This window comes from Eleutherodactylus coqui, chromosome 9 (assembly GCF_035609145.1).
Source record: "Eleutherodactylus coqui strain aEleCoq1 chromosome 9, aEleCoq1.hap1, whole genome shotgun sequence".
NCBI classification, from domain to species: Eukaryota; Metazoa; Chordata; class Amphibia; order Anura; family Eleutherodactylidae; genus Eleutherodactylus; species Eleutherodactylus coqui.
In genome coordinates this window covers 52,392,148-52,418,916 of record NC_089845.1, presented here as the reverse complement: position 1 = coordinate 52,418,916, position 26,769 = coordinate 52,392,148, and the positions used below count along the sequence as shown (strand labels likewise).

At 44.5% G+C, this 26,769-nt stretch overlaps 1 protein-coding gene across 1 annotated transcript; it reads right to left on the bottom strand.

The window, feature by feature from the left end:
- Positions 1-10,771: 10,771 nt before the first annotated feature.
- On the bottom strand, positions 10,772-23,958 carry STMND1 (stathmin domain containing 1). Its single transcript, XM_066579394.1, has 6 exons — positions 23,812-23,958; positions 21,231-21,296; positions 20,125-20,299; positions 16,362-16,498; positions 15,038-15,172; positions 10,772-11,122 (listed from the first exon to the last, which is right to left on the bottom strand). The coding sequence occupies exons 1-6, from the start codon at positions 23,899-23,901 to the stop codon at positions 10,841-10,843; spliced, it is 885 nt and encodes a 294-aa protein (XP_066435491.1). The 5' UTR covers positions 23,902-23,958; the 3' UTR covers positions 10,772-10,840.
- Positions 23,959-26,769: the final 2,811 nt, after the last annotated feature.

The window sequence follows — 26,769 nt, the reverse complement described above, 5'->3', positions numbered from 1 at the left end:
TGCCGGGTGAAAGACTTTGCGGAGAGCACAATGAAATTGGATATGAGAGGGGTGCCGTATCTGGCGAAATCAGCAGCGGATACACAGCTAATTACAAGTCAAAATCTGCACCAAGGTTGCAAATTTTGACTCTGTTTTGGATGCAGAAATGCGGCAGAATTTTCGGCTGTGGAAACCCTAAGGATTATTCAATGTGAACATTGCATAGTCATTGAGCCCAGTAGCAGGTATAGCACATATAGCAGGGCTGGGAAGGGGGATCACAGTTTACACTGAGCCTACAAAGGAATTTTCAACAGATAACAGCTCAGGGGCTTCTGCAATAACAGGATCATATTAGTGGTGGTGAGGGAGGCCCTTGGGCCCCTACAATTGCAACCCCTATGACCACTATTGTTACAGCCACGGCTCAGGGAGGGTGGTACCACCTGTCTGTACACTTGCACATTGGCAAGTTCAGTGCCTCAGATTGTCTGGGGCCCCCTTGCAGAAGGGGCCCCTAGGAAATTGCTCAGTTTGCCCCCCTTCCCTAATACCAGTCCTGCCTGAGTCTGTGAGTTTCAAGGCTGTGACAGCATCATGTGCACACAGTTACTGTGTTTTAGGCTGGCTCCAGAAGTGGTTGTTCATTTCTGCATGGTTTACATGCAGATTTTGCCAATGACTTGTAGTAGATTTAACCCTTTGCATTGCAAAGGGTGAAATTCAGAGTGAAATTTCACAACATACCCACAAGTAAATTAGCATGCTTGAATGTGGGTGTTGAATAGGGAAGAAGGGGACAGACATTCTCCAAATAGGAACAGGTTCCATTACCAGGACGGTGACCGATCAGATATTTAATTGAATCATAGAATGGTAGAGTTGGAAGGGACCTCCAGGGTCATCGGGTCCAACCCCCTGCTCAGTGCAGGATTCACTAAATAACCTTAGACAGATGGGTGTCCTGCTTCTGTTTGAACACTTCCACTGAAGGAGAACTCACCACCTCCCATGGTAACCTGTTCCATTCATTGATCACCCTCACTGTCTAATACCTAATCTGTGTCTCCTCCCTCTTAGTTTCACCCCATTGCTTCTAGTCTTTCTTTGTACAAATGAGAATAGGGCTGATCCCTCTGCACGGTGACAGCCCCTCAGATATTTGTAGACAGCTATTAAGTCTCCTCTCATCCTTTTTCACAAGCTAAACATTCCCAGATCCTTTAACCGTTCCTCATAGGACATGATTTGCAGACCGCTCACCATCTTGGTAACTATTCTCTGAACTTGCTCCAGTTTGTCTATGTCTTTTTTAAAGTGTAGTGCCCAGAACTTGACACAGTATTCCAGATGAGGTCTGACTAAGGAAGAGTAGAGGGGGATAATTACCTCACGCGATCTAGACTCCATGCTTCTCTTAATACATCCAAGAATTGTGTTTGGCTTTTTGGCTGCTGCATCACATTGTTGACTCATGTTCAGTCTATGATCTATTAGTATACCCAAGTCTTTTTCACATATGCTGCTTAGCTCAATTCCTCCCATTCTGTAAGTGCTTTTTTCATTTTTCTTGCCCAGATGTAGGACTTTGCATTTCTCCTTGTTGAATACCATTTTGTTAGTCGCCACCCACTGTTCAACTTTTTCTAGATCTTTTTGAATACTCTCTCTTTTCTAGTGTTAGAGATCCCTGCTAACTTTGTGTCATTGGCAAATTTAATTAGTTTCCCCTAAATTCCCTCCTCTAGATCATTCATAAAAATGTTCAACACCACTGGGCCTAAGACAGAGCCTTGTGGTACCCCACTTGATACATTCTTGACACATTCTTTATGGCATATACAGTACTTTTGATATACCATAAATGTCTCAGTTGGCAATGCCTCATTAAGTTTTATTCTGGCTATGAAGTGCTTTAATTTGATAATGTGGCTCTCAGGCCAGAAGAGGTTGTGTACCTCTGTTCTAGTACATTTTAGGCCTGCTTTCTGTGTTATGGAGAAGAGAGTCCATGTGGAAGGCAACAAACTGCCTTCAGGGGTGAATAATGCATTACTTTGATAGATTGGCCTTTTATGGATGCAGTGATACCAAGTATATTTTTGTGTATTTTTATTTAAATTGTTTTACTTTAAATGTGGGAAAAAGGGATATTTTGAACTTTTTTATTACATTTTTTTTTGTAATAAATTGTTTTTAAACTAATTCTTACATTTTTTTCACTTGCGATTGTTTGATTGCTCCTGCGGTATAAAGTAATAATATAGTAGTATTACATCATATAGCAATCTGATAGGTAGTCTATCAAGCCACGCCACAGGCATGACTTGATAGTCATTCTGCAATAGCAGCTCTGGGGGCTTTCAGAACACTCCCGGCTCCCATTTCAGTCGAAAAATATACTGCAATCTCATTGGGGGGGCTGTTCTGAGCCCCGAACTTCTAGCGCAGCATGTGTCCCGTGTTGCCTGTGTATGTCCGCACCACACCAATACTATCCTATACAGAGATATATTATATTGAGTTGATGGCATTCATTCTTTATTCTTTTGTCTATTTTCATTTGTTCGGCTTATGGACATCCTTAAGGCGTATTTAATAAGGGCTACCTTTTAATACTAGTTCGTCTCTGAGGCTTTATTCACACGGGCGTATATCGGCCGCCAATTAAAGCGGCCATAGAGGGGAGGTGGGAGGGAGTTTAGCAGTGTGACTGTTAAACTCCTTCCCCCTTCTCTCCTCCTCTCCGCCCCTTGCCGACAGTTTGTAATAGGAGAGGCGGGACGGGAGCTGGAACTAGTTGCTAAGCTCCCACCCTGTCGCGCCTCCTCCCATTGCTGGCAGCCGACAAGGGGCGGGAGGGGGTGGGAGATTAGCACACTGGCTCCTGCCCCGTCGTGCCTCCCCCTTTTGCCGAGAGCCCGCGAGGGCCTGGAAAAGGGGAAGGCAGTTTAGCAGAGCTAAACTGTCTGCCCCCACACAACGTCAATCCGGGCTCGGCATATATGCATCGGGCTCGGGCTGTCTGAACAAGCACACAAACAGCAGATTTGTGCGCACGTAAAAACGTCTACGCCCGTGTGAAAGAGCCCTGAGATCCTTATGATTCTAGGCTTCATGTTTCATTGCACCTCCTGACAGTCACTTAGTCAGTCAGTAAACTATTGTTTCTACAAAGGGGCAATTAAGTCACCCAAGTACACCAATCACAGGAAAGACCTGTTACAATGTCCGCAATATTTGTGCATGCTGAACGTAGAAAATAGAACCCATTGATTTCAGTGGATCCGTTCACATGCACGTATTTGGCATGCGCAATTCAGTTGTGCAAAAAAATATGCAACATGCTCTATTTTCCTGCACATTTACACAGGGAGAGAAGACATCTGGAACTCATTAAACTAATTGCTTATTTCAATGGCTGTTTTGCACATGCAATTCTGCACGATTTGCATGCGCAAAAAGTATAATAAAAATGCATGTGCACACTAAGTACGCAATGACCATTCCACAAAAACATAACGCAAATGTGCGTGTAACTATGCATATGCTCGTGGGAATCTGGCGTAAGGCCCACTTTACACAAGAGACTGCAAATTTGCGCGCACCTCAGGGGGAATTTTGCAGACTGAACAAGGCTTTTTTTGCTCGTGTATCGGCGTATTTTGCTGTACTTTTACCACCAGCGGGCATGTTCAGTCCCCCCCCCCCCCCCCTATTGATTTCTATGGGGACTTCTGGTGCGCAAATATTCAGAAAAGTAAAGCATGCTGCTTTCTTAGTGCAACTGAAATGCGCAATCAAAATACGGAAATGTGAACGGACCTATGGAAATCAGTGGGTTCTGTTCTCTGCGTATGATGCACGTAAAGTTTGTACGCGCAAATAAGTCTATTTGGATCCAGCCTAAGAGAGTGCTTTACAGTGTGAACATCATAATGACAATAGAAGAGATAGCTGCAACTCTTTACTGCGCTACTAGTCCCAAATGTGTAACCAGTGCTCCATCTAGTGGTGATTATAGTTATTACAAGACTGACTCTGTATAGGACCAAATTACGGAGCGTTTAGATTACGTTTTGTGGCATTTTACATTGTCTTTCTTTCATTTTTTTTTTTTGGTGCATAAAAATGGAACAGACAGATGTTTGCTGCGCGTGAACAGGAAAATGTCAATTCCTATTCATACACTTCTGTAGTATTTTTGTTTTTTGTTCTGTCACAGAAGAAATGGTGCAGTCAGCAGCATTATTTGTTTGGTTAAAAACCTGAAACTAGAGATGAGCGAGTATACTCGCTAAGGCACATTACTCGAGCGAGTAGTGCCTTAGCCGAGTATCTCCCTGCTCGTCTCTAAAGATTTGGGGACCGGCGCGGATGACAGGTGAGTTGCGGCGGGGAGCAGGGGGGGGGGGGGAGAGAGGGGGAGCAAGATCTCCCCTCCGTTCCTCCCCGCTCTCCCCCGCTGCTCCCCGCCCGCCCTTGAATCTTTAGAGACGAGCGGGGAGATACTCGGCTAAGGCACTACTCGCTCGAGTAATGTGCCTTAGCGAGTATACTCGCTCATCTCTACCTGAAACCTAACAGAATGGAACTACATTGAAAGCTTTCTGTTTGCTTTCCGCTTTTTTAAACCCATTGAAATCAATAGGGAAAAATTGAAAGCGTTTATTGCTGATTTAGTTCCCTTTCCACACAGAGGATTGATTGCAGGAGTTATTGCTGCTGATAGCTATCTGAACCAAACAACGGAGCGAGTGTTGGAGCGCGGCGATGTGTGCCTGATGTAAAGTGGGGTAGTTTTAAGTGTGTGTGACTCCTTCAGAGGGAAAGACAAGCTGCAAATCACAATGAGGTAAATATTACAGGGACTTCAACTTTCCAGGAATGAACTGGGAAGCCAAAACCTGCGGATCTCATAAAGGTCACAACCTTCTGTCAATAACTAAAAATAAATATCTTACCCAACTTGTGCAAGACCCAACTAGAGACACGGCCATTTTGCACTTACGGTTAACCCACAGGACCTGACAGAATAACATGGTCTCATGGAGTCTTTTGCCTTCCTCTGGATCAACATTGGGAGGGAAGCTGGATGGACATATTTTTTTTTTCATCCCTTCACACTGTGTTACTATGTTATCTGCTCCAAAAAGGGAACATAGAAATAGAACTATAACTGACAGCCCTAATGGAAGTGTGAATGCCACCTAAATGTTTTTTTCAGATAAAGTCAACAAAGAAGTGTCATTGTGTGTTTATTTGTAACAACTGCAATACATTAAATTTATCAGCTCTTCTCCTAATTAACAGCCTGCAAAAAATTGTAAAGGAATATATGCTTTCCCTTTTTTGCCTTTTGTTGCATAAAGTATTTATAAACCCACATTTACAGCCATTATCTTCACGTTGGGTCTATGTTGCTGCCAATAGATAGGCAGATAGATTTTTGAGTGAGCATAAAATCCATCGTTCAGCCGGAGAGAGATAGCACGGACTGCACGCTGTGTTCTCCACCGGAGCGGCTGATTACATTGTATTCAGCTGACAGCCCTTGGCAGCCCATGTGAAGACAATGCAGCTGAGTGCAAAGTCCAGACCACATGCTGGGATTTGCAAGCAGCTGCTGGAGGCTCAGTTACACACGAATAAAGCCGATTAAGTGCTAATGCTTATTATTGCCCATTAGTACCTTATGCAAAATGATCCCTAAAACTGTCAATCTTTCAATCGTTTTAAAGATTGTCTTTGCGTGTAAATGGGCAGATAGATAGATAGATAGGTTGTAGAATATTTCATGAAAAATGTAACTATTTAAAAGCAGCCCCACATAAAGAGTGCATTGTCCTAAATCTTATGAGAATTCATGATAAATTAGAAATAAACATTAGAGAAAGCAAAAGGCAGTAGGGTCTCCCAGAGAAGCCACACAGTATATGGTGGCGACCATTGGGAGCAGAGAGAGACCTGGGCACTATCGCCATGCTGCGGGAATAGTGAGAAAAGAGGCCACTGAAGCAGCTCTGATGACCGAAGGGTGAAGGAAACGGCAAAAGGGCCCAATGACTAGGGGCTGAACATGATGCAGCGCTGCGTGGAAGGAAACAGTACTCAGTCTTCAAAGAAGCAGATGGCGCCATGAACCTGAGACGACGAGAGCTGCAGGATATGAAAGATGGGTCTGATGAAGTTAGTGTGCGCACACTGTTAGGGACTATGACGGATGGATATATACTGGGGGGGAGTCTCGCCAAGGGGGCCATAGTTATGCTGGGACTGTAGTTAATGGGGAAGTGAAGTTATGAGAGTTATATGACATTCATTGAAAGGATGCGTAAAACAATGTGCGAGGGACAGAAATGTAACTTGTAGCTTCTGGGCCCCAATGCAAAATCTGTAACAGGGCCCCAACTATAATGCTTTATTCATAGTACTGGGATCCCTATATGGAGAAGAGAGGCCTTATGGGCCCCCCAAGGCTCCTGGGCCCGGGTGCAACCGCATCCCCTGCATCCTCTATAGTTACGCCCCTGGCGAGGGACAAGGCAGTTTGAGTAAAAGTGCTATGCGCCAGTAAAAGATTACATGGGATGAGCAGGAGACGTAGTTTGCACTTACAGTGCTTTGAGTCTGAAGTGACGCGAGACTCCCACATGGGTAATGTACCCTGGCACCTAGGGTGCGTCTGACCACAAGATTAGTCATGGATCATTTCACAAACAGGCTGTTATTATAGAAATACCTGCTGGTCTAACCTTGTGATATGAAAAAGAGTAGAATGCATGTGCTAAGTATATCTTTCTCCAAGTTTATCAAGCCGCTATGGTGAACAATGGAGGAATGGTAAAATGAAGAAGAGAAACTGATGATATTAAATTTACAGATACAAAAAAGTTTGATTAAACAGATCCAGGTGAAAATTGTAACCGTAGAAGAAAAAAAAAAAAAAACAACGAAAAAAGTATAAAAATATACAGAAAGACAAATACCCCCACCCCCAAAAGTCCATTCCTCTCTCAATCCTCATGTGGCAATATTAGACATTGCGCATGACATTAACATGTTAGGTACCCCATAACAATAATATGCTCCATGCAGAATGTATGTTACCCGAAGCACACAATAATTCCCCCCAGCCACCGAAAGCTGCAGGGGCACCACCCCATGTATGAGATGAGTTGAGTACTGGGCCTCAGGTGGAGCCCCTTCCCAAATGCATGGGGCGGCAGTTCAGCTGCCTGCACACAGGCAAGTACTGGCAATCTGCCAGACTGGACAGATTCCCAGTGGGCCATGCTGCCTGGTATCATAAACTTGCTAGCGCCGCCTGTTGATCCTCTGGCTGAATTTGAAGTTAAGTGTCTCTGCATCTTTAGGCCATAACTTCTATAGTTCTTCGGTGGACATTTAAAAGCTTGTTTTTTGTGGGATGAGTTGTATTTTTCTAATACCATCTTTTTAAGGTACATCTAATGTATTGTATAACTTTTTTTTTTGGAGGCGGAGAATTGTGAAAAAAATAAATAAATTCTGCCATTGTTATTAGGATTTCATTTTTAAATGTTCGTACGTCCATGGGAAACCAGCCTTTTGATGATGCCTCGTAAAAAGGTGTATACTCAGAATAAGACCCCTTAGTGACTGCTTTTAAAAGGCATGTTGGCAGTCACTAAGGGGTTAAAGGCTATGGACAATCATTTTTGAAGTAAAAATGTTCCTAAATGTTGTCTTCTGCAGCTTCAGGCCACTCTCACACACACGGTCGGCAAAACGGTGCATTAAAACATGTGACTAGTTTTGCGCGCCGTGATTGGCCAGGCGATAAAATCATACTGATTTATGCAAATTGTATCAGGTCATCCCAACCCAATTTTGTAGCAAAAAATAAATCGTTTTACTAATAAAAGGGGTATGTTTGTGTTTTCTTCTATTAATGTGGCTTAGTTGTTGGCACTGTTGCCCCTCAATGCTGGGGTCCCAGATTCACATTCCATCAAGGGTAACATCTGCATGATATTTGAAAAACTCCATCCAGAGGTTGGCCTTAGTCCGTTTTAAATCTACAACTCCAGCCCTGCATAGCATAAGCATTAACATGTGAGCCACCACACGTGTGTCTAATACAAAGGAGGAGGACAGCAAGAATACAAAGAACAGAAAAACCCCAGCTGTCACCCTTGGGCAGATTGAAACCTACAAAAACTGCCTTGTGGTCATAAATTAGCTGATAAAAACATGCAGAAGAGAAAGAAGAGGAAAACTGAGCTGTTAGTCCAGCTTCACTGTGAGATCTTCTATTTTGCCTTAGACTGCAGTGTCTGTACACAGTGATATGCAGAAGCTGCAGAAGACAATTGGTGCAATATTTTGTGTCCATAGCCTTTAATTATACGCTCAACGGTTGCAACAGTGTCGTGGCATGGTGGCCGTGATGTAGAAACAGACTGGTGCCATAGCAGCCCAACCCATGTTAACATGCTTTCGGCACATGCGTCCTGTCACTGCATTAGTACCTTACGTGTTGTTTGTAGGAAATCCCTATTGGTTTCCTGTCATTGCAGAGGGCCTCTTGGGCGTCTGATATTGATAATCCCCATGTGTTTTATGTTTCCCCTGGCCGTCTAATCGGCCATGATGGAAGTATATATATTCCAACCTCTCCTCTTGCAGAGACCTGATTATTCATTTGAAGTTGGTAGAGATCTGGTCTGAACTTTCTGGGTTCAGCCATTTGTCAGATACGTTGCTGGTGCTCTTGTTTTATATAGTGGTGTTATATCTTCCTTATACAATGTTGTGCTAATAGTTATTTCCATCTGTTTATTAGGATTCCCGGTTGTCACCTAGGGACAGTTTAGGGGGCCCAGGTTCTGAACATGAAGCTATCCTCATTAAGACGATCGCCCGCCGTTGGCAGGGTATTTGCCATCTTAGCACTTTAGGATTAGATTTACGTTTTTCTCCTCTTGTTGTGTTTGATTGGTGATTGTTGTGTTTTCTGCATTACTTGTTAGGGTATACTAGGTATTAGTATTATTTATAGTACCAGTTTTTCTGGTGGTGCAATGCACCACTTATAGTATAATATAGTGAATGACATCATCACATGTAACTAAGTGAAGGACCTGTGAGGACGGTTGGCGTTGGTCAAAATATTGAAGGACCTGTGATCAGGGGCGGACCTCAGAGCTCCAGTGATTCAGCTGCTCGCTGAGGGGAAATCGTAGTTGGGATAAAGGACCTATGATGACTTCACCATCATTTGATCAGGGGCGGAGCTTGTAACTCACGCGATGAAGGACCTGTGATGACACCACCATCATGCGATCAGGAGCAGAGCATGTAACTCACTCAGTCACTCACGGACAAGTAGTCATTAGTACTTCAATTTGTCCCATGTGGATACTGCTTTCGTGCAGTTGGAGTGTGGTGCTTTGACACTCAGCTTGGACAGAACACTTCCATTTTATTATGTCATGTTCAACAATATACGGTTACATAATTATATTTACAACTCACCTGTAGGTAAATGACAACCAACCAACTATACAATTTGTTAGAAAAATAATTTAATCATGACCGCTTGAACAATTACTGAGCCAGGCACAAATGTTTTTAGGATGAGAATGGTAAAATTTAAAACAAAAACGCAGGGTTTCTAGTCTGCTGAGTCCCGTATATGCAAATAAATGTATCTATGCAGGTATATATCTGAAAGAAAACCTGTTCATTCAGTGTCTTACCCTGGATGCCTTTAGATGCTTGCTAGAGATGAGCGAGCGTACTCGCTAAGGCAAACTACTTGAGCGAATAGTGCCTTATGCGAGTACCTGCCCGCTCTTCTCTAAAGATTCGGGCTCCAGTGGTGGGCGGGGAGCGGGGGGGGGGGGGGGCTGAGGGAGAGAGAGATCTCCCCTCCGTTCCTCCCCGCTCTCCCCTGCCGCTCCCCGCCCCCTGCCGACACCTGAATCTTTAGAGACGAGCGGGCAGGTACTCGAATAAGGCACTACTCGCTCGAGTAGTTTGCCATAGCGAGTACGCTCGCTCATCTCGAATGCTTACTACGCTTTTGGCATGTTTTGTCCACTTTCAGCAGATCCATTGTAGAAGTTATCTCACAATTCTTTATGGCTCCATATGTAATTCTTTATGGTTTCCAATATCTCAGCTTGTTGCAACTAAATGGCAGTCTGTATTGTTCACTTGCAGGGGAAGACAATCTGTCCTGATCGTTTCATGCTCTCACAAGTGCGCCGCTTGTTACAGTGAAGGTGCTTTTAGATGGAAGAATTATCGTTCAACAAGTGTTCAACCGAACGAAAGTGAATGATAACTGTTCGGTCTAAACGCGAGCCAACGACTGAATGACGAATGAGAATTGTTCGATTCTTGTTTGTCCAGTTTCTGCAGGCATAAAGATCATCGTTGGCTCGTTCACTTCTCGTTCCGTTTAAAACACGAATGTGAAACACTGAACAAGAAGTGAACGATTCTCGCTGAACAAGTCAATGCGCCTGTTTACCGAGGCTGGATGGGAGCGAACGAGCTGGTGATCATGTCAGGAGTTCTTTCTCTTGTGCAAATGAGGTCATGCTATCTAAAAGGAGCCTTACAGTAGTGTCATCCGTGTTTACCTACAACAAGCAGTGGTCCTGCGTGATCTTCACAGAACCAGGACAGATTTTCTTGCAGTGGTAGAAGAAAACAATACAGAGAGTCCGAATCAATGAAGAGATGTTGGACCTGTGATTAATTATTACACAAAGCATATATTAGAAAATCATATATATTTTCGTTATACAATGAATTTGCTTTATTTGCTGAAACTGTAAAATCTTTTAAGCTTTAGAGCATTGTATTAGAAGATATCACTTTGGTCATTGGTGTGATTGTTATAGGTGTTGTCTGATTCCACAGCACTTCTTTCACTATCCTCGTCTCCAGCGCCGGGGCTCTGAGTCGGTCCACTGATTACTTTTTCCAGTGCCTCAGAATCTAAGGTTTCCATTGGAGATCTGACTTTAGCTTCTTGTCCATCATCAAGCATTAAAGAAGAGCCATCCCCCTCTGTCTGAGTCATGTTTGGTAAGGCAGTCGGTGGTCTTTCACGCAGTCTTTTCTTTAGTTCCTCCTCCTTTGTCTGCAATATTTCATTACTACAGTTCATGCCAACCAAACAAGTTACAGAGAACAGTCAAGGCAATGTTACCTCATTTCATTTTATGCAGTGTTAGGATATTAGCGAGCTTTCACATGTACTGGAATATTCTGCAACATATTCCGCCATGCCAATCAGAACCAAAATCTGCATGGCTAACATTTTGACACGGATTTGCAGTGAAATTAAACCATTTGCAAATCCCCATGTTAGACTTGCAGATTTGGGTTTGGATTTGTCTGTGTTGTTTTTTTTTTATAATTTCTATGTTCTAAGAAAAGATGGAGAACAGGGTAGATATAATGAAATACATGAATATAACTTCCCCCAAAATTTATCTCAACTCAAGTACTATTTGTGGGGTATCCAAAAGTGAAACAATATAGCCTTAAAGTGAAATTCCACCTTCTATTAACATTGCTTATACAGCCAGTATAAGTCATGTAAGACTTTTAAACAGATTAAAGGGGCCCGGTCAGCAAAATAAGAAAAATTATACTCACCTGCATCCTGCCCAAGCATCCCTTTAGGTCTAACCTGTGGAAAGAAAAAAGTTAAAAAAACAAGGCATACCCACCTAATCCCGTTGTACTTGGTCCCTCCGTTGTTTAGGTGCCGCGTGAGGGGTCATCTCCCAGCGGCTCTAGTGGCTCCTGCGCGTGCATGTGCGCTCTCGCCGGCCTGGCCGCATCTAAGCTGTGGCGTCCACGGAGAGTCAAAGGTGAGTGTGCAAGCGCGCCGGGAAGGGAGACGCATTTGCACTCACCGTCGACTCTCCGAGAACGGCAGAGGTTAGATGTGGCCGTGACGCGTCGACCACTGACCCGGGCAGCAGGGGTGTCCGGAAGAGGCCCAGAGCTGCTCTGGCTCAGGCTACGTGTGTCCTTCCGGGAGGGAGCCTGGTAAGTGCCACCATGACAAGTGACCACTGTACCCTCCCAGATCCTCAATGTATGCCCCGTGTCCGGAGTCACGCTACAAGACGCTGCAATTGCGCTAATTCTATTGGTCCCCGTAAACATGTGACCAGTGTTGCTCGTTGAGATTGGCCAAGCGATAAAATCATACTGATTTATGCAAACTTGTATCAGGTGATTCCAACCCGATTTTAAGCAAAAATCGACATAAAAAAAAACCCAAAAAACATTTTAATAATAAAAGGGGTATGTTTGTGTTTTATTCTATTAATGTGGTTTAGTTTTTAGCAATGTTGCCCTTCAGTGCTGGGGTCCGAGGGTCAAATTCCATAAAGGGTAACATCTGCATGATATTTGAAAAACTCCATCCAGAGGTTGCCCTTGGTCTGATTTGAATCTACAACTCCAGCCCTGCACAGCAGAAGCATTAACAGGTGAGCCACCACACGTGTGTCCAATACAAAGTAGGAGAACAGCAAGAATACAAAAAACAGCAAAATCCATCCAGATATCGCCCTTGGTCAGACTGAAAACTACAATTGCAGCACAGTAACTGAGCCACCACACTTGTCTGTTCTGCTCCAGCAGGCTAGACAATGTGTCATCTGACATGAAACAGCCGTGGTCTGCGTCCTTCATCTTATTTCTGCACATTTTGTATCAAGAAACAAAATAAAGAACTGCTGTAGATTTTATTTTGGCAAGTGCCGCCTATTCATTCTACAATGTGGAGATCTGAAAAATTCTATTACTGTGGCTGAGCACCATTGTCTGACACACGGAGCCAGGGTCGGAATTTGTTCATCCACCAGTAAGTGCTGTCTGCCTTTCTTTCATTTGGATCAAATCTGTCCAAGGACAACATCCGCATGGACTTCTCTCTTTGAGTCTTTCTGTTTCCATCTCTGGAATAGGACGACCAATCATGGTTAATAGCACTGCTGTCTTGCAGCTCTGGAGTTCTATATTCAAACTGACCAAGTGCAACATCTGGCTGGGGGCTTTATGTTCTTTGTGTTTATTCTTGCTGTTCTGCTCCTCCTTAGGTATGGTGGCTCAGTTGTTCGTGCTGCTGCTTTGCAGTGCTGGAGTTACCATTATGGAGTCGGGAAGGAATTTCCCCCCCCGAATAGGCTAATTGGCTTCTGCCTCTTGGGGTTTTTTTGCCTTCCTCTGGATCAACAAGGGGGTTGAAACAGGCTGAACTAGATGGACATTGTCTTCATTCAGCCTAACATACTATGTTACTATGTTGAAGGTTGAAATCCGACCGAGGTCAACATCTGGATGGAGTTTTTTTTAAAGTTCATGCTGATGTTACCCTTGATGGAATTTAGGCTTTATTCACACGAGCGTTTCATTGCAGATATTTTGCCGCGATAAAACACCGGCCGAAAATCGCGACCAACTGAAAAAATAGCGCACACGATGCGCATTTCAGCTGGCCACTTTAACACTAACCGGAAAAGATAGGTCTGGACCTATCTTTTGCTGGAATACTCTGACCAGTCCCATAAACTCCTATGGGAGCCTATCAGAGCTTCCGGAAAAGAGAGGAGGGAGGGAGTTTAGCAGCGGCTCTGCTAAACTCCCTCCCCCTCTCAGCCCCTTGCCGGCAAAGGACAGAGAGGGGGTGGGAGTTTAACACACTAGCTCCCACTCCGTCCTCTCCCTTTGCCTATAGTTGGCAAGGGGCAGAGAGGGGGAAGGAAGGGAGACGGTCTTCGGGGCTGCGACGAATATACGCTGCAGCCCGACTGTCTGCATGAGCGAAAATACGGGAGATGCAGCCACGACTTGGTCATGTACACATGCTTGTGAAGTCAATTTTTGTTCTCATGGAAATGAATTGGATGAGTGAGAATCGTCTGTTCTGATTCACTATTATTTTTTGTAAATCAGGCCGGATACTAGCGACCCCAATATTTCAATAACTGCTCAACACTATGACATAATTCCTGGATGCCAATTGCAGGAGGTTGCTGCCGGTCTATTTATGGTACAATGAAATTGTATTAATTAATAAGGTCTCTTAATGGCGTTTTCTGATCTATGGAAGACAGACTATAAAAATGTAAAACATTAAAAAAACCTCTTCAAGTTTCCCTCAGACGTTGGGGTAGCATTAAGCCCAATTACTCCAAAAATAAGTGACATATCAGTACAAAATTAACAGTACATGGTGAAAAAAATCAAATATAAAGTCTAGCAGCGCTATATGACTACCAGAGATTATTACGGTAGAATTTTTTAAAAGTCTAATATTTTTATAAACAATTCTTAAAACGCAATAACTACTGTATGTGTAAAAATGCTAAAAAAGAAAGCCATATTGCTCAGAGCAAAAAAACATGTCTAACTCAACAGCCAAAAAGGATAGCTAAAAGAGATGAGCGAGTATACTCGGTAAAGGCAATTGCTCGAGCGAGCATTGCCCTTAGCGAGTACCTGCCCGCTCAAGACGAAAGGTTCGGGTGCCGGCGCGAGGGAGCGGTGAGTAGCGGCAGTCAGCAGGGGGGAGCGGGGGGGGGGGGGGAGAGAGGAAGAGAGATCTCCCCTCCGTTCCGCCCCGCTCTCCCTGCCCGCCGCCGACACCCAAACCTTTTGTCTCGAGCGGGCAGGTACTCGCTAAGGGCAATGCTCGCTCGAGCAATTGCCTTTAGCGAGTATACTCGCTCAGCTCTAATAGTTAATAAACTAATGTGTACTAAAAATTGGATAAAAGGGAACCTATTACCGCCATCTCACCCCTAAAACTGACTTAACTGTCTGGCAGGGGATGACAAATCAATCACTTCTAATTCCCTCCCGTTTCCTAATGAGCCCGTGTACCGCCGCCATTTAGTGCCAACTTGTTTCTTACTATATATAAGTCTCCGGTATTTTCCTAATACCCGCTATCATCTGTGAAAACAATGGAGGCCGACAGGATGCCCCTTTACCACTAACATTGCCATATCATTCTTTTCTGGAATCCTACCTTTCTTCTTTCTTCCGCAGCCTTCATTTTGGCTTCAATGTCCTCCTTTGTAAGGCTTTTGTCATTCGTCTTTATAATTTTCAGTTTTTCCAGTTTTGCCGGGGGTTTTCGCAATGGTTTTGCTGGTGTGTCCACCTACAGTTAGTCACAATTACATTTACTGACAAATACTATCCCAGCTTCTTGGTGTAAATACCATTATAGCTTTATATACAAGAGTCTATATAGGAAGTAAATTACTGTTTTATATCTCCACACAGTATACTAAATGCTATGTTGATATCTACATATAAGCCTCTCCATGTTTGAAGGGATTTTGATACTTTAGGGCGAAGTCAGACGAGCGGTTTTTTGCACGCACCTATAAGCGCAAAAAAAGCCTGTCTGATAGAACCATTGGTTCCCTATGTAGTGTTCACATGTCCGTCCTTTACAGGCGCAAAATACTTGCACCTGCAAAAGATAGAACATCTGTGCGCGCTGTCACAGTATTTAATGACAAGGGGACTCCCCGCAGGGATGAAGGAACCCCCTGCCACACCTGCACAAGGTGAAACCCCTAGATGTGACAACAACCAGGTTGTTTCACATCCAAGGAATCCCCTGCTGCAGCTGTCACAGACACAGCAGGGGTTAGCGATCAGCGGCCCAATTGAAAGCAATGGGATGGCATCGCGGTCCTCTGCCACAGCCGTCACAGCTGTGGTAGGGGATTCCTTCATCCTCGCGGGGAGTCCTATCATCACTGAACACTGTGACAATGCAGTCACAGTGTTCAGTAATGAGTGGACTCCCCGCAGGAAATCTTTACGCGTAGCATGGACCTTCCCGACGCACGGATGTCCTATCTTTTGCAGGTGCGAGTATTTTGCGCCCATAAAAGATGACATGTGAACACATCATAGGAAACCAATGGTTCTATTAGACGCGCTTTTTTTGCGCACATAGGCGCACGCAAAAAAAACGGTCATCTGACTTCACCCTTAAGGGAAAAAAATTTGCTCCTGACTTCAATCAATGGGAAAAGCAAGGCAAAAAAGGGCATTTTTTCCTAAAATCGCTACACGTTAAACTGTCTTGAGGGTGACATCACACATAGAGCGTCACACAAACACAGAACTCGTGATTTTCCTGCTTGTGTAAATAAGTTCTTACTTTGCAGCATTTTTTCCACACCTGCCTAAAACTTTTGCGCAGTAAGTATCATGTCATGGTACAAATCTGAAAAGGTTTTGTTTATTTGACATAACATCTCCCTAAAATAATGGATAACCAATGTACAGCACATATATTCATGTTATTGAAGTCATCTCTGATTACTAACCAGCACATTGTACGCCTCTCCGTTCTTCACAACCTTGCTCTGGCTCTGTAGTATTCCTTCTGACATAAGCTCCTCCAAGATATCCGATGAGGTTTGTCTTTCTCTTGTGACCGCTTCTCCATTCAGTGCAGAAATATCTACACCAGGAAATAGAAAGTACAGAACTGTTATTGTGTTTGGGATGATATCTAGCTACATATTACACACAATACATAGAATAAATACATAAACACTTCTCATTAGTAACCCCAACTGTGTGCTGACCAGTTAACAGGGATGCTGCATGGTTGTTGGATAGCTCTAAAGGGAGCCGTTTCACTAAGGCTGCCTGTCCACGGGCGAGTTTGCATTACGTTCTCCGTGGCGATAATCCGGTCACGGGGAACGCAGTAAAAGCTCTCCATAGTGTTGCTATGGAGAGCGCAGCCACCCTGTCCACGAGCGGACGGCAAATCGCAACATGCTGCAATTTGTCGCGATTCTCTGCGGTTCACCGCGGTCAGACTATCCGTCAGATAGGCTGACCGACGGAGATCCGTCTGCCGGCTCCTGCTCCAGGGCGGGATACTTCTACGCCCGTGGACAGGCAGCCTTAATTGGGGGAAAGGGGAGTGAAATGCAGCATGTAGTTCTCTATCTTGTGGTTTCCAAGTCTCCAACCAATTGCAAACAAGTTTCCTGGTACTAGCTCAGAATAGAATTATTCTTTCCTCGTTAAAGATACCAATTATAATCACCTATGCCTGATGGACTTTTCCAGTCTGACCCTACTGGTTTAAGAGATGCGCACGTTTAAAGGCTCATTTTGAGCGATAATCATTTTGTCATTTACATCGCAGGATGATCGCTCAAACAATGAGCGATCACCTTGCGCTCCAGAGGATGGGGGGGCCGCTTGTTCTCTGCATCCAGCTGTTCCCCGCTGGGAGCGCCCGGCTGTCATACAGCGGAGGATGCAGAAGACAAGCGGGGTGTATCGGCTCGTCTTCTGCATCCAGCTGTTCCCCGCTTGGAGCGCCCGGCTGTTATACGAAGAAGCCTGAGGCTTCTTCCCCACGAGCGTATATTGGCCCGCCGTTTTCACAGCGGGCCGAGATATGCTGTGATCTGATGCATTGGATGCCAATGCATCAGATCACATGTCCGTATTCTCGTGATGTAAAAGCGCCTGGCAGGACGTTTTTATATCAGGCCCAAAAGATAGTCCTGGAACTATCTTTTGAGCTGGAATACATCGGCCACTGCATGGGCTCCTATGGGAGCCAATGACAGCGGCCAGAGGTGGGAGGGAGTTTAGCAGTGTGACTACTAAACTCCCTCCCTCTGCTCTCCTCCCCACTCGCTCTTTGCAATGGTAGGGGGCGGGGCTACGCCCCACCCTGTCCTGCCTCCTCCCATTGCAGGCTTTGGACAAGGGGTGGGATGGGGGTGGAGCTAGGCTCTGCCCCCTCCCTGACCCTTGTCCGCACCCATCAATGGAAGGAGATTGGATGGGGCAGCGCTTAGCTCCGCCCCGCCCCCTCCCATTGCAAAGAGCAAGGGGGAGGAGAGCAGAGGTTAGTCTGCGAGGGACAGGGAGGGGAAAGGGGCGACGGCATGGTAGCCTCAGCGTATATGCGCCGGGGCTCATGCCGTCTGAACAGGCGGGCCAATGTTAGATTTGTGCACTCGTTCAGGGGCTTCTACGCCCCAAATGGTAGTGGATATCGGTCGATTGTAATAGCGGTGCCCGATATACGCTCCTGAGAAAGAAGCCTAAAGGTCCATTTACACACAAAGATAATCGCTCAAAATTCAGCAGAAACTGACAGCTTTTGATCATTTTGCATTAGCTACTAATGATGTTAATTAGCTGCTAATTTCCATTACCAGCTAATTAAAATCATTTGCATGGTTATCAGCTGCCAGGAAATGTATTTACAGAACAGCAGGTGGTCTGTTCTTTAAATACGTGTCCATTGTTCTGCACCAGGGCTGCCTGCTAAAGGCCTATTTAGACGCAACGATTATCACTCAAAATTTGTTAAAAGTGTCGAACGTGAGCGATAATCGTTACGTGTAAATGCACGTCCAGGGCGCACTTTTCGTTATCGTGCACTATTCGTTCATCGATGCATTTCAGTCTGCTTAAAATCCATCGTTTGGCAGTTCGCTTGTCGTTTGGTTTAAATGCAAATCGCTCAGTCTTTTTGATGATTTTTACCTCATTTTTTTACCTTCACTGATGCACACGTCTTTCAAATAAACTATCGTTCAATTATCGTTTATCGTCCATTTTCCAAAGATAATCGTTAAGTTTAAATAGTCCTCTTTAAAATCAAAACCATGGATCACTTTTGATCGCTTAAACGAATTTTGAGGATTGATCGCTGCGCCTAAATAAACCTTTATAAAGGCCCATTTACACCAGCAGATGATTGCTCAAAGATCGTGCAAACGACAGTGTGAGTGACAGCTTTGAGCGATCATTTTGCATAAAGTATTAATTGGCATTTAATTAGCTACTCAGCTACTTAAATACCAATTAAGTGTGCAAATGAAGCCTTCCCTGAACACAGTTAATAGCCTATTATCTGCGCTCAGATCCTTTGTTCTCCACTGGGAAACAATGCTATCAGCTGGAGAATGACTGATAAAAGTGAATGACGATTTTTAGGTTAACTTGATTTAACGATCAGCTAACAGTGCCCGAAAAGCGTCCGAAAAGCGGATGCCCAGCGCCCATTTACACGCACCGATTATCGCTAAAACGATTGCCGATTTGCATTTTTTTTAGCGATCACCGATCCGTGTAAATGGGCCTTAACTATGTTGTCATCGCTGCCCGTGGAGAACTCAGCATGCGGTCCCTCTTATCAGGGACGATGGCTTTTATGCTGAGCTGAACTCAGTGACGGACAAAGAGTGCACGGTAAGTGCATGATGGTCACACACTTACATACAAAGATGATCGCTCCAAAGCCGTCGTTTGGACGAATCGTGAGTGATAATCGTTGTGTGTAAATCAGCCTTAACTGAATAGCCATCCAGTGAATGCAGTATTGTAGGTAAGTACCTTCAGTCATACAGAGAAAAAACTCCATTGTCTGAAAGGTTGCCAGGTCAGTGGTAGGCAATGAAGTCAGTGTGCTGCTAGGATACCAGTTTACATGTTGTGTCTAATTACAGATTTTTTCTTTTGGAATAAAAGAAGTAATGTAGATTGTTTTGTGCGACAGTCAATCAGTGTTACTATGTACAACTCTCCAGAGGCCAAACATTCCGAAACCACGTATGTTTTAAGAATGGAAAAGTAACAATATCACCTGGCAACACTTTCTTCTTATCCCTATGTTTCTTAAAGTATTCCTCCTGTACACTCTATTATCTATCCTCTGTTAACTTGTATCTTCGCTTGATATATCTTGAGATGGCTGGAGCAAAATGACATAGCCTTCAATTAAAAAACAATGTATACTTGTGGCGGATGCCTCTGATGGATATCATCCGCGTTGAAAAGTTTATACATTTACAGGTAGATTTCTTCTCTGGATGCTTCCAGAATGTGTCAGTTTTGTATCCTGACACATTGTAGCCTTTAATAAGATTCAAAGCAAAGGTTAGAATGGAAACATATTTTCATATCAACTTATTACTCACCATATCTTGTCTGCTACTCTCACCCACAATTTGGTGCAACACTAGATTATTACACACTGGATTATCAGGAGGTCATTGAAGGGATGTTACAGTAGTAAACACAACATTTTAATTAATAGCTTACCATTATTTAAACTAATTACTCTTCTTGGAGAAAACACGGTTTCCGCCACTGTTCCTGGAATATGGCTTCCAGCACCCTCTTCATCAAGGCCCACTCCACTATCCAGTGTCCCTTTGGAGAATGCAGACCCATCTCTTGCATTGGAAGGTATGTTCTTTTGCAGTGTTACTTCATCCTGTAAATTAGATTGAGTGTTACACCAATCGACATGATGAGGGAAGTATGGAAGGTTTAACCATCTTGTACTAACAACCCCTTTTTTACTACTTCTCTTCCATGTTTGACTAATTAGAGTTGACATAGTTGGCAGTTGAAGCTGAGGCTCATTCAATGGATTTCTGGGCCTCGTGGCGCAGAGTGTTAGGGCTCATGCCCACGGCCAAGACGGACTCCGCCAGCGGAATATCGCAGCGGAGTCGGCCACGGCGCCCCCCAAAACTGCCATACTTACCACTCTGGATCCGCCATACGTGTCCCATATGGAGGGCCGGCGCGCATGCGCAATACAACGCATGACGCGCCGGCGGTGGGCAGGGCCATATGTTCACGTGATACTTCCGCTGTACTACAGTCTTCTACAATTATGGGGGACTCTGGGATTTATGCATAAGCTTTTTAAGTCTAAGGCTTTTTTCACATGAGTGCATAAGTAACGCAGTTTTTACACCTGACCGATATACACGACCATCCGAGCCGTTGTTATATAATGCATCTGTTCACATGGGGCGAATATGCGGCGCGTAAAAACGTCGAATCGTGAAAAATGGAACGTATGCAGCCGAAACATACACCGATGCATATACGCTGGGCAAAAAGATAGTTGTGGAATCTTTTAACCCGATATACGGCGGCGGCTGCGAAAAGCTTACAGGAGCCTCTATATAGGCATTGGAAGGCATCCCAAGGATTTTTGCAGTGCGAGGGTTTTCTGGGTTGCAACGTATTTTTTCTGCTAAAAATGATGCTCACGGTCGTGTGAATGGGCGAGAAAACGTTGGCCGTGATCACAGACAAATGGCCATTCATGCCAATGAACAACATGGACGTAAAAACATAAAACATGGCTCCGCTCGTGTGAAAGCGCTCTACGATTGTCATTTACTCACCTTATTGATCTTGAGTGTTTCCTGTGCTGCAGGTCCCGTCTTCCACTGGTCATTTCTGGTTCCCGGCTGTAGGAAATGAGAACTGAATACAATTAACACTTTAATGACCAATCCATTTTAGGCCCTAATGATCAGACAATTTTTCTATGTTTTTCTGCATTTTTATTTTCTCCATCAACATAAGGTATAATTCACACGGGCGTGACGATTTTCATCCAGCCAGGTCAAAGCCACAGTGCAGCCGAAAATCTTGTGAAGTAGGGACAGCCGTGATGGCGCCTCGTCACCGTACATCACCAACACATTTAGACTAAACGCCCCTCTAATTCGATCCTCACATGCTCGCCTCCAGGACTTCACCAGAGCAGCACCCATCCTCTGGAACACTCTACCCCAAAACATCTGTGTGTCGGGGATTCTCCGGAACTTCAGACGTGCCTTAAAAATGCACCTCTTCAGGGAGGCATACCAAATCTTCTGATCCAATCCCCCACCCCCACAACATGCCTTCTGCCCCTCCCTGTGGCTCCCCACACTTTGCCTATTGTATACATCTTTTGCCCCTGTACCTCCTGGTCAATTTCCCCCGTTCTGTTTCCTAAAAATTAAATACCACCTTATTTTCGTACTGTTTTGTGCTCCCTCAGTGCCTCCTCTCCTGCCCCTGTACCTCATGTGTCACCCCCACCCTGTGCCTTTCCAAATAATTGTATACCACATGTAATTGTTGTCTTGTTTTGTGTTCCCCCATGCTTCGGAAGCGCTGCAAAATAAGTTGGCGCTATACAAATAAAGATTATTATTATTTATTATGTAGTGAAGAGAGAAAGCGGAAATGTGTTAGTTCTGCTGTGCAAACCCACAAATCGCATGACCACCGGGAGCCCCCCGCCACAGCAGAGCTGCAGGGTCCTAGTAGACCCAGATCAGCTCTGCAAGTGCTTATTATCCCTACAGAAAGGGGCGTAACTATAGTGGATGCAGGGCCCAGAAGCCTTAGGTCCTCTCTTCTCCATATAGTAAGCCTAGTAGTATAAATAAAGCATTATAGTTGGGGGTCCTGTTACAGATTTTGCATCTGGGCCCAGAAGCTTCAAGTTACGCTTCTGCCTACAGGGGGGTGTTTTCCCCTGTAACTGGGGCTCCTATGGATGCCTCAGCTCCAGTGGAAAAATGTGAAAAAAAAAAAAAAAGTGAATGTCCTCCAGAGGTCTTATATGACTTCATGGGGGACAGAGATGGTGAAAAGAATAGTTAAAGGTAATGCCTGCGAGTGCTTTCAATACAAAAGAGAGGTTCAGAGGTGGGCAGCTTGACTCCAGAGCTCCTACTGTTGTTTTCCTGATCTGATACTCTAAAGACATTGTGTGCACCCCTGACCTTTCCAGATAATCCCTTTACATGATTACACGACTTCTGAAGCCATAACTTGTCCGGTTTAATTTTAATTTTATTTACTTTTGTACTAAAACTGATTGCTTTAATTTTAGCAATTAAATTTAAGACTTCGGGAATCTACCTGTCTGTACTCAATGCTTTGTTTTCCTTATTAAAACTTTCTCAAAACTTAATAAAAATCAAGTAAAAATAAAAAATTACACAATAAAAAATATACATATATATATATATATAAAAAAAAACAACCACCGTTGATGCCAACCTAAACCGTCGCCATACGGCCCTGTAATCCGAGACTATACATATTACATATCAAAATGAGGATCCCGTACTTTATTTTAGCATAAATATACTCATTTTAAAAACAAACAAATATATCTTTAAAAAAACAACAAAAAAAAAACACAACTTTTTTTTTTTAAGCTTTCCACCCCTAATAAAACGGAATCTGGCTAATTATTAGCAGAGCTGTTCTTTTTCCTATACAATTAGGGCGGTTTCCGATGAACGTGTATTTCTCCCATTCTGCGCGTTGATAATCACGGCCGTATAACGGGACAAAACTAAACCACGGATCGCTATCGGATTTGAGAGGTTTTGTTTTCATTATCAGGATTCTCACCCGTTAATTGTATAGGCGAGAAAAGATAGGACGCGCCCGGTCTGCCCCGCACAAAGAGAGTCCGCACCGCGGATCCGCAGCAAGTACTGTTCCTTACATGTTATGGAAAAGCGCTTCTTCCTGCACTTTCACGGAATCAAATTGCGATTTTTGCTCACGGAGGAAAAAAAAAAAAAAAATCGCAGCATGTTCCATTTTACCACGGATTTAGTATGGACGGCTTCCATCGAAGACAATGGAAGCCATCTGACCCGCGGCCCTTTTACAATTCACATCACAGAAAGGTCGCGGATTCCAGGTCATCGCCTAGCGACGGCGCGGGAAAAATAAACATTTTTTAAAAATCTTTACTTCACATGTGCACCGGCCAAAATACGCACGTGTGAACACATTGGAATCACTGGGTCCTACTCACTGTGCATTGCATGCGCAAATCTTGCAAGCGCGAATACGCCGGTGTGAAGCTCCATAGTGGTGGCGCAGCCAGGTGACAAGTGTCTGCTGTGTGGCCCTACAGCCCTGGGACAGCAGGACTACAGGCTGCGTGCACTCGGGGCTGACCTGGCTCTCCGGCTCGCCTCTCTCCGCCCAGCCGCTTCTGCTGCCGGCCGCAGGCTGGACGAGCAGCACTCTAGAGCTCCGGCATCCCATCCTACAGTCCGGGAGGCTGTGCGCGGCCCTGCATTATCTACAGCCGGCCTGGTCGCTAAGGACTCCTCCGTTGCCATGGCAGGTTGCTACAACACGTGACGTCACCTGCACCCCGGGGGCTCCGCCGTGCGGACACGTGATGTGAGGGGAGGTGCTGAGGGCGGTGACAATACTAGGAAGAGGCCCTGCATTTCCGAACGCATCGTTTGCCTGTAGGGGGCGTCACATGTGCGCAGCTCTTCTCCGGAGATCCAATAGAAAACAATGCAGCAAATTTGTGTCATTCTGGGTTTTTTCAGCCTTTCTGATAATGACAGCGCTTGTGGGAATTACTAATGGTCCCGCAGTGCAAATGGGAAGATGGAACAATAACCCTGCAGCGCCACCTAGGGGAAGGCAGCATTCGTGCAAGTCAATGGCCGACTTTTTAACCCCTTAGTGACCAAGCTTTTTTTTTGTTTTTCCATTTTTGTTTTTTCCTCCACCCGTTAAAAAAATCCTAACTCCTTTATTTATCCATTGGCGTTGCTGTATGATTTTCTGTCGCCATGTTTTGCACGCAATAGCTTTTTTATTTTCACGTTGGTATAGTTCTGCGAGGGCTCATTTTGCGCCGGATGTCCTGTAGTTTCTGTTGGTATTTTGGAGAACATACGACTTTTTGACCGCTTTTTATTACATGTTTTCTTGAAGACAGAGTGACCAAAAAGCGCAATCCTGGCGTTCTGTCTTTTTTTTCTGACCATGTTCATTGTGCGCAGTAAATAATGTGTTAATTGCAATTGATTTTCGCTTGTTTGGATGAAACATCGGATCTCCACAGTAAATAATGGGCGGTATTTGCTGTGGTTTCGCAGTGTGTACGCCGACTGCGGATTCCGCATCAAATATCCATCCGTGAGCAGGAGCCGCATATGGGTGGGTCGGATTCTGCATGTGGAATCCAGCCCTGGCAGCAGTGTCCACATGTACGCACCTTTCTCTTCATCTGTACTGCGGATGGTCCGCACGGCTCGCTATCAGACATGCGCAGTACAGATTTTTTTGTTAAACTCCTGCTTTTCCCATATTATTGCCTAGTGATAAGACAAAATCCATGACGTTTCTGCAATGTCATATGTGGACGGGCCGCGGATTAAAGGGCTTCCATTGACTTCAATGGAAGCCGTCCATGTGGAATCCGCGCCAAAATGGAGCATGTTGCGATTTCTCCTTTTTGAGCGGAAACCGCAATTGGTTTCTGCTCGTGTGCATGAAGAATCACTTTTCCGTAGCATGCTATGGGCGGTATTTGCTGCACTCCCTCTGTGAACCCTTTTCATGCCGCAATATACATTGATCACAGCATGTAGGGGGTTAACAGCAGGGATCGCTGTTCTTTCCGATCCCCACTGTTGCAGATGGAGGCCGGCTCCCACTGCAGGGTGGCGCAGGCTAACTTATAAACCCACGTCATCCACAGGATGTAAGTTTATGTCGAGTACCACCATGTCAGGATGTAAACCTTCCATCCTGTGGCGTTAAAGGGTTAATATTCATAACCCCGGAGGTCTAAACTAGTGAACACATCTTGTTCTGTTAGCTCAGGTATTTTGGTATTATTGAGACCTTGTATGAGAGGGATAGCGGTTGGCCTAACGAGCGTTTGACCAACTGCTGTTTAAGGCCTCATGTCTACGGGCAGATCGGATTCCGCATGTAGGAGCCCGTATTGGATTCCGACCCTGCCCGCGGCTGACAACCCTGCGGGTCTTCTATTTTCTTCACTGTGGACGTGTGCAGAAGCGCTGTCCGCCGCGCCGCTGCACATGTGCAGTGGTTTTTTTTTAAACTCCTGCTTTCCCACAGAATTCGTAGCCCGTCTACAATTCAATTACAAACGGGCCGCGGATCGGACGGCTTCCATTGACTTCAGCGGAAGCTGTCCGAAAGGGATCCGAACTGAAATGGAGTACAAGATCCACAAATCAAATCTGTATGCTTTAATTTCAGTGCGGACGCCCATGCTTGTCCACAGGCGACTTCAGCTGTGGATTCGCCACGCGAGTGACCCACGCGGATTCTGCAATTCAAGTCCGCCCGTGGACATTGGGCCCAAAGTGTATGAGCAGCTTAAGAGATGTTTTAGCCATCTGTTGAGCACATATGATTTGACGCTAAAAAGGCCACACCCACAGACCATAACTGGTCAGAAGTAGTTCAAAAGTACAAATGTTTGACCTCCCTTACGTTTGCATACTTTTTTGGGAGATCTATATGTACGCCCTCCAGCAGATTTGTATGGAGAAGACCCAAGAGTTAAGCCAACTCTATACACAGAGGGTGTCGGCTGTCTGTAACAGCCAACACCCACCTGCCAAAGCCACTCTCCCTGTTAATCATTTATATGCTGTTGTTCAATCTGACAGAGGGATTTGCATTTTGATGACTTGACGGAGGAAGAGCTCCCTTTAAACTTTTCATATTTATTTTTTGTAATGATAAAAAAAAAACTTTTAATACAGGAAATGTAAACAAAAATAAACATATTTAGTAACGCCACGTCCATAAAAGTCCAATCTATTAAAATAACATATCATGAGCCATTAGAAAAATACACACCAATTATGTTCTTTTACTCAACCTGTCTCCAAGACAAAAAAACATAAAAAGTAATCAAAAAGTCACATGTACCCCAAAATGATACCAGTAGAAATTACCAGTTGTCTCAAAAAACACAACCACATTGATGGGAGAATAAAAAAGTTAGGGGACTAAGAAGACGGCGCCAGAATGTGATTTATTTTTTTAAAGATATTTTTTAAAAAGTAAATTTGGTATTCCTGTAAGGGTGCATTCGGACGACCGCATATCGGCTGGGTTTTCTTG